This window comes from Orcinus orca, chromosome 3, assembly GCF_937001465.1.
Source record: "Orcinus orca chromosome 3, mOrcOrc1.1, whole genome shotgun sequence".
Taxonomy (NCBI): Eukaryota; Metazoa; Chordata; class Mammalia; order Artiodactyla; family Delphinidae; genus Orcinus; species Orcinus orca.
The window spans coordinates 2,111,858-2,124,883 of NC_064561.1; the positions used below are offsets into that span (position 1 = coordinate 2,111,858).

The window sequence follows — 13,026 nt, forward strand, 5'->3', positions numbered from 1 at the left end:
CTTTCGCCTTGGATGAATCTCAGAACCCAAGCATTGATGAAAACAGGCAAGTTGCAGAAGGCTTTGGACGATGTAAGAAAATTTATGTAAAGTTTAAAAACGTGCAAAATGGGATACACACTATAGCACAGATGAACCTTGGAAACATGATGCTCATTGAAAGAAGCCAGATTACAAAGGCCACGTAGCGTGTGATGCCGTTTAGATGAAGTGTCCAGAACAGGCAGATCCATGGAGACAGAAAGTGGATTCGTGGTTGCCTGGGGCTGGGGGAGGGGAGGATGGGGAGTGATGGCTAATGGGAGGGGGGTTTGTTTTGGGGGTGATGAAAATGTTCTGGAATTAAGTTGGGCTGGTGGTTGCACAACTTTGTGATTAAACTAGAAGCCACAGAGTCCTCTACTTTCGAACCTTTAGAAAACGAACCAAAAAAAAAATCCATCAGGATGGTACTCTTGTGGGAAGACATCCTTTTGTGCTAAAAGTAGGTAAAGACCTGCCCAGGAATGGTAAACTCCAAATTTGGGATGAGGGTACGGAGGCAGGGAGGGCGTGAGAGGAGGGAGCACACACTTGGACGTGGGTGTGTGAGAGTATCGTTTTTCGAGTCTCCTGGGACAACCGTAACAAAGTACCACCAACTGGCTGGCTCATGAACAACAGAAATTTACTCTCTCACAGTTCTGGAGGCTAGAAATCAGCAAGACCAAGCTCCTCTGACACCCTGGGTGGCATCCTTCCTGCCCCTCCTGGCTTCTGTTGGTGGCTGGTCATCCTTGGCATTCCTTGGAGGCGTGCTTTGCCTGTGTCTGCCTCCGTTGTCACATGGCTGTCTCCTTTCTGCAGCTGTGTCCAAATCTTTATCTTCTTATAAGGACATCAGTCATATTGGATTAGAGGCTGCCCCACTCCATGACCTCATCTTAACTAATCATATCTGCAGTGACCCTATTGCCAAATACGGTCACATTTTGAGGTTCTGGGGGTTAGGGCTTCAAGATTTTCTTTGCAGGGGACAAAATTCAACCGGTAACATCAGTGCTTGTCAAATTACTCCCCAGAATTTTTAAGCTGCCCCAAACATTCCATTAAAGGCTGAAGTCTCTGAGAGGGTTCCCCAGTAAGTTAAGCATAGAATTGCCATCTGACCCAGCAAGTCTGCTTCTCAGGATCGACCCAGAAGTGAGGGCAGGTGTTCAAACAAAAACCTGTACATGCATGTTCTCAGCTGTACGATTCACAGCAACCAAAAGGTGGGAACAACCCGAATGGCCATCAACAGATGCTGGATAAACAAAATGTGGGCCATCCACACAGTGGAATATTATTCAGCCAGAAGAAGGAATGAAGCACTGACATACACTACAATGTGGATGAACTTTGAGAACACGATGCTCAGTGAGAGAAGCCAGACACAAAAGGACACGCAGCATGTGATTCCATTTATATGAAATGTCCAGAACAGGTAGATCCAGAGACAGAAAGTGGATTTGTGGGACTTCCCTAGTGGTCTAGTGGTTAAGGCTCCGGGCTTCCAATGCAGGGGGCATGGGTTCCACCCCTGGTCGGGGAACTAAGATCCCACATGCCACGTGGTGTGGCCCAAAAAAAAAAAAAAAAAAAAAAAGAAAGTGGATTTCTGGTTGCCAGGGGCTGGGGAGAGTAGGCTTAGGACCCCAACAGAGGGTCCTGGCCTGTTTCCCTCCAAAAGACACACAGGCACAAGCTTGAAATTCAAATTCCATTTTTATTTAAAAAGTCCAATTGAGCAGTGGCAAAGGGGCCCCCTCCATGGGGGTCCCTCAGCTGGATGAGGGTAGGGTGGTCAGTACCAGCCCCCCCATTCTGGGGTAGAGGGCCCCGCCCGGAGTGTGAGAGTGTGTCCCTGCGGCGTGCCTGGCCGTGTGGGCACTTAGGGTGGCACCTGCCAGGCAGGAGTCCCAGTGTGTCAGGTGTGGGTTTTCTCTGCCCTGTGTCCGGGGACTGGTCCTGGAGAGCCGGTGTAGGGTGTGTAACTCTCCCCACACTGGGCGGATGAGCGGCTGCGGGTCTCCTCCTGTCCCGGGTCACGCTGTCCATGCGTGCTGTTCCCACATCCGTGTAGTGTGACGTGCCCTGTGGTGGGCCCTGGGGCCATGGGGTTCTGTGCACTGTGCGTGGTGGGCGATTTTTCTGGGTTGGGGTGCTGGGGAGACTGATAGCTAGAGGGATGCTGTAGAAATTTAATTTTAGGGGGGCTGGAGCCCCCAAGGTGCAGGACTGGGCCTGGCCCCAAAGGATGGACCCACACCCCTCCTCCATGGGGTGGGGGTGGGGGAGGGGCCATGACCAGGGCTTGGTCTTCTCTGGATCATGGGGCAGCAGACACCCTCATAGATGCTCACTGTGACAGAAGGGAGAAGATCTGTGAGGGGGGACCCCCATCACCTCTCAACCCCACCCCCTTCCTGGGTACCCTAGAGGCCATCCTTCTCTGCTCCTTCAGATGCCAGGGTGGGGAGCCTGGAGTTGATCCCACCTATCCTGGGCAGCTGGGAGGCACCCAGAAAAACCCACCCCGAAGCTTTGGGGAAGCTCGGGTCCCCTGGGCCAAGGGAGTGCTGGATGATTCACCAGAGTCGTAATAGAGTACCAGGCCGAATCAGCGCCCCCAGGGGCTAGGTCATTAGCCACCTGCATCAAACCAGCCCCACCTAATAGATCCCGCATGGGCTGTGCCCTCCGAAAAAGAGCCGGCAGCCAGATCCCACTGGGCAGCGCCCACAGACCCCAGAAACCCCGCTGGAGGCCTAAAGCTAGTCTATTTCGCCGGGTCCCGCCAGCGAAGGTCTAGCCTGAGGCAGCCCCTACGCAAGGCAGCCCCAGCTGGGCTGAACGGGCCTGGGGGCAGACCGGCTGGGGCACACACCTGGCGACCTGGGCCAGGATCTCCTTGATGCGGACGATGAGCTTCTCGTGCTGCGCGGGGTCGCGCTCTATGGCACCGTGCAGCCGCGCCATGTAGAAGTCCAGGGTGCTGAGCGTGGGCGTCTCGCCTGTGCCTGGGGGGGGGGGGACCCGTCAGCCGAGCCCAGCGGAGGAGTCACCGCGGTGGGGTCTCCACCGAAGCAGAGGTCAGAGGGTGGGGGTCTGTAAGCGCGGGGTCCTGGGTAGAGGGTCGGGAGCGCACTTCAGTGGGGCCGGGCGGGCGCGGTCAGGGTGTCTGGACCCGGGGAAATCAAGGTCAGCTGTGGCAGGGGTCAGATGAAGCAAGTTGGAGAGGGCGGGGTCGTGATGGGGGAGGGATGCGGAGGCTACTGGGGGAGGGGAAATTGGCCCAGCTCAGCTGTGGAAAGAACGCGGAAGACTGGCATGAGGGGAGGGGTCAGAGGCGGGGCGCGAGAGCCAGCGTGGGCGGGGCTGGCGCAGCAAGGTCTGGCAGCGGGGCGGGAGGCGCTCGGGTAGCCGGGAGCGGGGTCCGCAGGGGCGTGGCGAAGGGGAGGGAGGTGAGGGTTTGTGAAGAGACTGGTGAGGGGGTGAGGGGTAGGGCTCGCGGACCCGGGCCAGAGGGGGCGGGACTCGCGGTAGCCTGGGCGGAGCCCGAAGTAGTCGAGGGCGGAGTTAGCGGGGCGGGACTCGCGGGGGTGGGAGGAGCGGGGCTAGGGTGGTTGGGGGCGGGGCCTCCGCACCCGGCACCGGCAGCGAGGCGAAGCTGGCGGTGAGCGCCTGGCGCACCGCGTGGAGCTGCTGCTGCAGCGCCAGTGTCCGCCGCTCCTCCAGCGCCAGCTCCTGTTCCAGGCGCTCGCGCGCGCTGCTCATGCTCTGCGTGTGCCTCTGCAGCACCGCGTTCTGCTCCTCGAAGGCCACGTTCATCTTCCGCAGGCGCCGCAGCTCCGCCTCCCGCGCTGTAGGCAGGGAGCCGGGTCAGATCCTGGCGCTTCCCTGCCTTCCCTCAGCCGCGCTTTGCCCCTCGCTGTGCCTCACGCCAGGCCTTCCGTCACTGCTCTGCCTCCAGCCCCACACCGCAGCTCTCTGGTCTACGGGGGCAGGGGAGGAAGGCACCCACTGCCTACCCCCTTGGCGCCCTCTGGGCCCAACACTTGCTCCAAGAACCTGTGGTCAGCGCTCACCTTTGTTTTGGTCCAAGAACTCTTCCGTGAAGATGGGGACGTCGAAAGTGGAGAAGCCGTCACAGTCTCCACCCTGGGACGACAGGACAAGGTGGCAATATTTTTGGGAGAGGGTGGGAGGGCAGCCACACCCCCTCTGGGACATCCCCTAAGCTTGGGAGGGTCTCCTCAGGCCACCTGGGTCAGAGTCCATTTTACAGCCTTCCCATTGTGTGGCTGTCCAGCCTCTGCTTGCACACATCTGGACCGGGCGCTCACTTCATCCCAGGAGCGACGGTCCTCACTCACCCAGAGGTCTAAGTACCTCCAGACCTTTCTTGCCCAGGTGTCCTCCATGGAGGAGGGAAGCTTACCTTGTGTCCATTCAAAAGGGTATTCATGAGCCCGGAGCTGGAGTCCTCTGGTGGGGGAGGGAGGAGGGCAGGGTGAGCCTCCCAGGTCTCCTCGGACCCCACGCTTTGCTCTGCACGTGCTGTTCCCCCTGCCTGGAACACCATCATTCCCCTCCCCTAGTCAGCCCTACTCATCCTGGGTCAAGATCCCCACCTGGCCCCCTCCCCCCGCCCCCGCATCTGTGTGTGCCCAGTCTCAGCGCTGACCAGCCCTATTCACTCACAACTGTCTGGTTATGTGTGTCTCATTCCCACGGGACCGTGAGAGCCCTTTGGAGGGGGTAGGTTGGTCTGCCTGTGTCACCTATCTCAGAGCAGGCACTCAGCTGCCTGGGGGCTGGGGCCCTTCGCACCTTTCTTGATCTTCTTTTCCTGGATCTTCTCTGTGCACATCTTGTAGGCTTCTGACTGCTGGTACGCCCTCAGCTCCTTCATGTACTGCTGCTTCTCCCGCTCAGCCTCGTCTAGGTACCGCTGGCGGGGGCAGCATGAGAAGGCTTGGCCCAGCCCAGGGGCAGGGTAGCCCTCGCAGGCCAAGACCCCATCTCCATCAGTCAGCTCACTGTGCTGCACCTTCCCACAGCGCCCTACTGCCCTCCAGACAAAACCCCACCCTTCAGGCTGCTGCTCAGGCTACCTCCCAACTCCCTGACCTCACCGACCTCATCCCAATTCCAGCCTTTATAAACCACTCCCTGGTGTCTGAATGTCTGCAGGCTCCCACCTCCAGGCTGGACTGCCCTCCCGAACGCATTTTGCTTGTTGAAATCCCAGGGTAGAGGGTGCAAGCTGGTGCTAACGTTTCCTTGATGTTTTTGCAATTTTTAAATTAATTACCAGAACTTAAAAACCATAAGGTTTCTAACAGAAATCCAGCCCCCACCCCTACTTCTTTAGTCTAACGTTGTTTATTAAATTTTATGTCTATTCCAGCCTACTGCTACTCTCCCCTCCCTTCAACAAGCTGGAGAGAGCTAATGGGTGGTCAGTTCTCCAGGTCCTGGAGTCCAGGAGGAACGAAGGACCCTCCACACCTGTTCCTTTGGGGTAAGTGGCTGCAGGTGGGTATCTGAGTGGGTGAGGGAAGGTCAGTTGTCCCGAGCCGTCCCCACCTGCTTCTCCGCCGGCTGCAGCTTGCTCCACTCGGCGCCCAGCATCTTGGTGATCTCAGGAAAGGGCAGGTCCGGGTGGCGCGTCCGGATCTGCTCGCGCCGCTCGTTCAGGAAGCGCACGTAGCCGGTGACAGGTGCCTTGGGCCCATTCGGCAGGATTTTCTTCCGCTTCTTGCCTTTGGGCCAGCCTCGCTTCTTCACCGGCTGCAGAACCCAGCCTCGCCGTTGGGAGGGGCCTGGAGGGCTGGGGCCGGGCCCAGAGGGGAAGGGGCGGGGCCCTGAAAGACTTGGGCGGGGCCTAACCACGAGGTAGGACCCAGAAGGCCTGGAAGTATGGCCTGGTCAGGGTTCAGGGTTGGGAGAGTGTGGTTAAGAGACCCCTGGCCAGGGGTAAAGGGATCAGAGAAGTACTGGGGACAGAGGATCAGCCCAGGGTTGGGGCTGGCTTGTGTTGTGGGCGTGGCCTCGTTGTGGCCGTGGCTTCCGTACTGGCTTCGATCCCTGGGCAGTGGGCGGGGCCTGGACTTAGAGTGGCAGTGGAGCTCTTGGGGCGTGGTATCTGGCACGGGGCGGGGCCTCAGCATCTGGAGGGAAATCTGGACTGTGGGCGGAGCCACAACGAATTCAAATTGAGTTCGGGGCGGAGCTTCAAGACTAAGGGCCGCCGCCACCACAGTGCAGGGACTCTCACCTCCTCCTCGTGGGACCCCTTATCTCCGGCCCTCGGGCCCTCGCCGCGCTCTTGCTTGACAGCCACCACGAAGCCCCCATGCTGTCCTGGAGCCTTGCCGCTCGCCGGCCTGGAGCCATGGGAAGCCAGGGTCACCCCCACTTCCCAACACCGACGGCGGAGTTGGCAGAGAGGGCCCTGAGTCCTCCCTCAGAGGAGGGCTCTGAGAGGGTCAGGATCCGGGGGTTGAGGCAGAAGCACTAGGGGGGGCCACAGGGGGCGTGGGAGAGACTAGAGCCACGGGACGCCAGGGCCACCCACGCCCCCACGACGCTAACGCTGGCAGCTAGGGGTTCCTGAGTTCAGGAAGCAGGGGTCAGAGGAGGTCAGGATCCAGGGTTCGGGCAAGAGCAGTAGGGGAGGCTAGTAGGGGACCCCTGAAAGGAACTGGAGCCCGGAGGTTTGGGGGGAAGCCCGTGGGGGCCCAAGGGGGAGGGCCTGCTCCAAGTCGGGGAAGTCAAGACCCTGGGGGGCGGGGGTCGAGGAGCTCCAACGGGACGAGGTGGGGGCTAGGCTGCAGCTCCGAGTGGGCTGGGGGGAGGGGATGTCGCACTCACGCGGCGGCCGCGCCGGGCTGCTTGGGACCATGGGACATGGCCACTCCCGGCCGCACCTGGAACGTAGACGCGTGGCCGATGAGGGCCGCCCAAGCCGGTGACGACGGGGCCGGGCTGGGGAGCCCCGGAAAGCCGGGTCCGGGGCGCCTGGGGGGGCCGGAACCGGGGGCGGGGAGGCCCTCGAGGGCAGGCGCCCCAAGGATCCTTTGTTGGGCAATCGCCCCCCCAGGAGGCCCAGGTCCGCACCCCCCCGGCCCTGGAAGGGCCCCGCACCGGCCCCTGGACCCCCGTGCCCCCGCCGCCTCGCAGGGCCCCGAGTTCCGCGGCTGTTTTCACCTCCAAAGAAACTTTCCCGGACCTCTCGGCTTCTACGACGCTCCAACCAACCTCCCCGAGCCCGCCCCTGCCGCCCACCCCTGCCGTCCGCCCCGCCCTGTCCCGCCCCCGGCATGCTAATGACGGTTCGGCGAGCGATCGGATTGGGTATGCCCTTCCCCTGGGGCGTGACCATGTAGATGAGGGTCGGCGCGCCCGTTGGTGATTGGCTGGGGCGGCCGCTGAGCCGCGTGGGAGGTAAGTAGGGAACGCTGCGGGCGGGTGCGTCAAGTTCGGCTGCGCTCGGCGGCTCTCGGGACCAATCAGGATGCTTTGAAGCATCGCAAGGCGGAGCTTCTTAAAGGGCCAGTAGGCGCGGCGCGGACTCCTCCTCCCCCTCTGAAGGCGAGACTCCCCGCCCCTGCAGGATCCGGGGACCTGTGACTCCGAGTTGAGCCCCGCCCTAGTTACCCTGGGACGGCGGCAGGTTGCTAGGGGAGGGATTAAGGTCTTTCGGAGCAGCCCCTTACCCCACGGCAAGGTGGGGACCTGTTCTTAGCAAACCTGGAGGGGAAATTTCCCGTTTATTGACAGGACTTGTAGCCCCCGACGCCCTCGCCGTGCCCCGCCCTGCTCTGAGCCGGGGGCCTTTGGATGCAGGGGCTACTCTCTTTCCTGTGAAGGGGCCTCTGCTTTCTCTCCTGTGCAATGGAGATTTTGCACGGTGTTCAGGACCAGGAGGCTGGGATGCTGCGAGGATGAGACCGGGAGCTGGGCTGGAAGCATTTAGGAAAAGGTGGTGTGGACAGGAAAATTGCAAGGACCTCGTGAAGATGGAGGGCCAGGAGACTCTGCCCTGGGATCTTGGGGATCCCCAGGCAGCAGCCTGGTCTTCTTACAGCCTGGACTGGGGTTGCCTCTGACCCCAGGATGCTAGTTGTGGTTACTGGGTGCTCATGATGGCCCATTAGAACCTAAACAATCTGCCGACATCACCTTCCGGCTCTCACCTCCCTGCACTTTCCTCCTCACTCAGCACCGGCTACCTCGATGTTCCTCAGATACCTACATTTCATTCATTCCCACCTCTGGGCCTTTGCACTCGCGCTTTCTTCCACCTGGAGTGCCCTTCCCCCAGATTAAATGGCCCCCTTTTCAGTGAGACTTTCCCAGGCTTGTACCCCACCTCGTCTTATCTTTTCTCCATATGTTCGTTTGCTCCCTGTGAGCTGCCTGTTTGCTCAATGCTATATTCCCAGCACCCGGAACAGTGCCCACAGGCACTCTCCATACATATATGTTGAATAAACAAATAAATGAATCATGTAAATTTCTAACAGGCAGGTGCAGGAGCTTTGGCAAACAGTCTGGCAGTTCCTCAAAAGGTTAAAAAAACAAACCATGGAGTTACCATGCAATCCATCCATTGCACTCCTAGGGATATACCCAAGAGAATTAAAAACATACGTCCACAAAGACACTTGTACATGAATGTTCACAGTAGCAAGATTCACACTAGTGCAAAAGTGGAAACAGGGACTTCCCTGGTGGCGCAGTGGTTAAGACCCTGTGCTCCCAATGCCGGGGGCCAGGGTTCGATCCCTGGTCAGGGAACTAGATCCCACATGCATGCCACAACTAAGGAGCCGGCGAGCCGCAACTAAGGAGCATGGCTGCCGCAACCAAGACCCAGCACAGCCAAATAAATAAAATTTCAAAAAAATTTTTTAAAAAGCGGAAACAACCCAAATGTCTATCAGTTGATGAACAGACAAATGCTGTGGTCCATCCATCCAATAGAATATCACCGGCCATAAAAAGGAATAAATTGCTGATTCATGCTACAACAAGGATAAGCCTTGAAAACATTAGGCTCGATGAAAGATGCCATCACAAAAGCCCACACAGTGTATGATTCCATTTATGTGAATTGTCCAGAACCAGCAAAGCCAGAGAGACAGGAAGTGGATTAGTGGTTGCCTGGGGCTAGAGAATCACTGGGGAGGGGCAATGGAGAGTAATTGCTAATGGGCACGGGGTTTCTTCTGGGGGTGCTCAAAATGTTCCAAAATTATACTGCGGTGATGGTTGCATAACTCTTTAAATACACTAAAACCCACGCAACTGTACACTTTAAATGGGTGCATTATCTGGTGTGTGAATTAAATCCCAATGAACCTGTATTTCGAAGAGCCAGCCCAGGGCTGAGGAAGATGAGTAGGTCCCCGGGATCTTGACAGACCCAGATTCCACATCCTGCTCTGTTGCTTCATCCGATGTGGCACTTCCCACTCTCGCTTGCCTCTCTGCTGGGTTAGAAACTAGCATATCTAGGTGAGAATTCCAAGCTAGAAGACAGGGGAAGACCTACCCTCCGAGCCCCGCCTCTTTGGCTTGATTGACAAGGCTGGTGTTGGCATAGAAACTGTCCTTCCACTCCCAAGGTACCACACAAGGAATTTAGGGGTCTTCCTGTGTATCAAAAAGAAATGAAAGGTTTTGAGGTTGATTTTTAAAATTTTTATTGGAGTAGAGTTGATTTACAATGTTGCATTAGTTTCAGGTGTACAGCAAAGTGGATCTGTTATACATATACATATACATATAGGCATTCTCTTTTAGATTCTTTCCCCATATAGGCCATTACAGAGGATTGAGTAGACTTCCCTGTGCTATACAGTAGGTTCTTATTAGTTATCTGTTTTATACATAGTAGTGTGTATGTCAATCCCAACATTCCAATTTATTGAGGTTGATTTTTTAAAATTTATTTTATTTATTTTTTGGCTGCGCTGGGTCTTTGTTGCTGTGCGGGCTTTCTGTAGTTGCAGCGAGCAGGGGCCACTCTTCGTTGCAGTGTGCGGGCTTCTCATTGCGGTGGCTTCTCTTCAGGAGTTGTGGCACGCGGGCTCAGTAGCTGTGGCTCGCAGGCTCAGTAGTTGTGGCGCACGGGCTTAGTTGCTCCGCGGCATGTGGGATCTTCCCGAACCAGGTCTCGAACCCGTGTCTCCTGCATTGGCAGGTGGATTCTTAACCACTGTGCCACCAGGGAAGTCCCTACTGAGGTTGATTTTGAAAGAAGTTTGGAGCTCTTCGGCATCGATACAAATTCCTTGCTGTGTGGGTATTTTCTAGAAAAAACAAAAGTGTCTTGGGTCCAAACTGCATTGCATTCAGTCCAGTGCATGCAATCCAGACACACACCACCCCCCAACAAGCATGTAAGAAATAGCATTTCTGCTGTTTGACTTTACATCCTTCATACGTTTATCTAAAAGCACATCCTTTTGCCCCCAAATTATAAATAGGTTTTTCTTAGTAAGAAAGTTCTCTCAAGTCCTAGCTCTCAGTAAAACCAGGAACTCTAGCTGTCTAATGTCATATAATTTCATGCTAGTTTCTTTGCATTCATTTCTATGCTCCATTTGGAAATTTTTAAAGTACGAAATCAGGAAGAGTATCCCGATTTGTGGTCCTAGAAATATGAGATCTGTTAAGGATGGCTTAAATGTCTTTGTTTACAAAATTAATTTTATTATGCAAATAATGTGCAAATTCATTTCATTTGTACAAAATTAAAGTAGTGTATGAAGGCCACCATACCTCCACCATACTCTCCATTGTCAGCTTGTTACATTTCTTAGCAAAACTTCTCCTAGACACACACACATGCACGCACGCACGCACGCACGCACTCTATGAGTCTCCTAGGGCTACAGTTCTGGGGGCCAGAAGTCCAAGATCAAGGACTTGGTCAGGACTGGTTCCTTCTGAGGCCGTGAGTCTGTCCCGTGCTCTGTGTGCTCTGCCAGCTTCCGGGGGTCCCTGGCAATCTGCGGCACGCCTTGACTTATAGAAGCATCACGGCATCTCTGCCTTCATGCGCACATGACGTTCCCTGTGCGTATGTGTCTGTGTCCAAATTTCCCCTTTTTCTAAGGTCACCGGTCATATAGTACTAGGGCCCACTCTGCTCCAGCTGTGACTCATCATTACATCATTACATCTGCAGTGACTCTATCTCCAAATAAGGTCACATTCTGAGGTCCTGGGGGTTAGGACTTTCACCTAGGAATGTTGGGGAGACACAGTGCAAAACACAACACGTGCAGGACTTCCCTGGCCGTCCAGTGGTTAAGACTCCATGCTACCAATGCAGGGGGCCCGGGTTTGATCCCTGGTCAGGGAACTAGATCCCACATGCCCCAACCAAAGATCCCGTGTGTGGCAACGAAGATCCCGTGTGCCACAACTAAGACCCTGCACAGCCAAATAAATAAATTAATTAAAAAAAAAACCCAAAACACACAACACGTGCGTGCGCGCGCACATACACAAACACACACACACACACGAGTGTGAATGTATTCTATAAGGAATGTGAGCTCACATCTTGCTTTTTGGGATCACATGGCCATCATGCTGTGAACATCCCCTGCAAACTGAGGGTTCATAGCCTTTCTCCCAGTGGTTTTATATGTGAGGTCCGGAGCAGTGCCTCGTTCCCTCTGGCGCTGGGTAACATTCCACAGCAGGACCGCATCACCGCCTGTTTAATGAGCCCTGGCTGACGCAGGTTCTGGTTTTTCTCGATATGACTGTATTGCAGCCCCTGCTTCAAACGTTCTCAACCTGCTGTCTGATGTCCCTGGTTGGCTTTTCCAGGGTAGGTAGGAAGACATGAAATTACTGGGGTGTGGTGCCTCCCGTTTATTTTTATTTTTTTTTTGGCCATGCCGTGCTCATGTGGGACCTTAGTTCCCCGACCAGGACCAGGGGTCGACCCTGTGCCTCCTGAATTGGGAACACGGAGTCTTAACCACTGGACCGCCAGGGAAGTCCCCCATTTACTTTTTTAAAGATTTTTTTGATGTGGACCATTTTTAAAGTCTTTATTCAATTTGTTACAATATTGCTTCTGTTTTATGTTTTGGTTTTTTGGCAGCGAGGCATGTGGGATCTCAGCTCCCCGACCAGGGATTGAACCTGCTCCCCCTGAGTTGGAAGTCAGAGTCTTAACCACTGGACCACCATGGAAGTCCCCCGTTTATGTTTTTAATGCTTATTTGCTAGCATAGGGTGGTTCAACTTCTCTCCACCCCCGGGAAGGATCAGGGTGTTGTCGGTGCTCCCAGGATATATCAGCCCTGCTCAGGCTTTTTTACAGAGTGAATTTAATCCAGGGGATTGCTTTCATCGGCATCGAAGGGCCGAGGAGGCAAAAGGGAAACACAGAGGTATCAGCTGCCGCAACGAAGGGGTGTGGAGACGGGGGTCTCAGACCTCTGAGGAGGGGGCACCGCCACTGCTGCTGGACCCTCAGGAGCTCAGGGAGCTGGCGCTGAGCCCCAGCTGTGTGACTTGGGCAATTTATCAAAACTCTCTGCACCTCAGTTTGCTCCCTCTGTGAAGTAGGATAATAACCATGTCTGCCTTTATGAGATGTTGGAAGGATATAATGAGTTTAATTCACTCGAATGAGTTTACTTCACGGCATAGTGCTCAGATCAGAGAAGGCCCTGCCTAGGGGTAGGGATGACGCAGGAAGGAGAGATAAATGCCCAGCCCTCAGGGTAGGACAGAAGGACAGACAAGCATTGGCTAGTCTTGTCCACGGAGACTGAAGCCCGTGTTACAGAGGATTTTCTACTGCAGTGGTTCCCACCTTGGGGCAATTCACCCCCTCCCCTGCCCCCACCCGATGTCGAGAGACCATTTTGGTTTTCACGACTGGGGCCGGGGGTGGGTGGGGACCAGAGATGCTGCAATGCCCAGGCCAGCCCTCACCACAGAGAACAATCCAGGGCCAAC

General features: G+C 55.7%; 1 protein-coding gene across 5 annotated transcripts; it reads right to left on the reverse strand.

Moving 5' to 3' along the window:
- Window positions 1–1,727: 1,727 nt before the first annotated feature.
- On the reverse strand, window positions 1,728–7,326 carry HMG20B (high mobility group 20B). Of its 5 annotated transcripts, none has more exons than XM_033417501.2 (10): window positions 7,237–7,326; window positions 6,901–6,956; window positions 6,305–6,413; window positions 5,614–5,817; window positions 4,855–4,975; window positions 4,463–4,509; window positions 4,110–4,182; window positions 3,669–3,884; window positions 2,909–3,041; window positions 1,728–2,212 (listed from the first exon to the last, which is right to left on the reverse strand). In XM_033417501.2, the coding sequence occupies exons 2-10, from the start codon at window positions 6,936–6,938 to the stop codon at window positions 1,735–1,737; spliced, it is 1,419 nt and encodes a 472-aa protein (XP_033273392.1). In that variant the 5' UTR covers window positions 6,939–6,956; window positions 7,237–7,326; the 3' UTR covers window positions 1,728–1,734. The 5 variants fall into 5 exon arrangements, 3 of the variants coding, with proteins under 3 accessions (XP_033273392.1, XP_004286372.1, XP_033273393.1); XM_004286324.4 differs by having other exon boundaries at window positions 1,728–2,383; window positions 7,237–7,325; XR_007476579.1 differs by having other exon boundaries at window positions 2,075–2,212; window positions 2,909–3,145.
- Window positions 7,327–13,026: the final 5,700 nt, after the last annotated feature.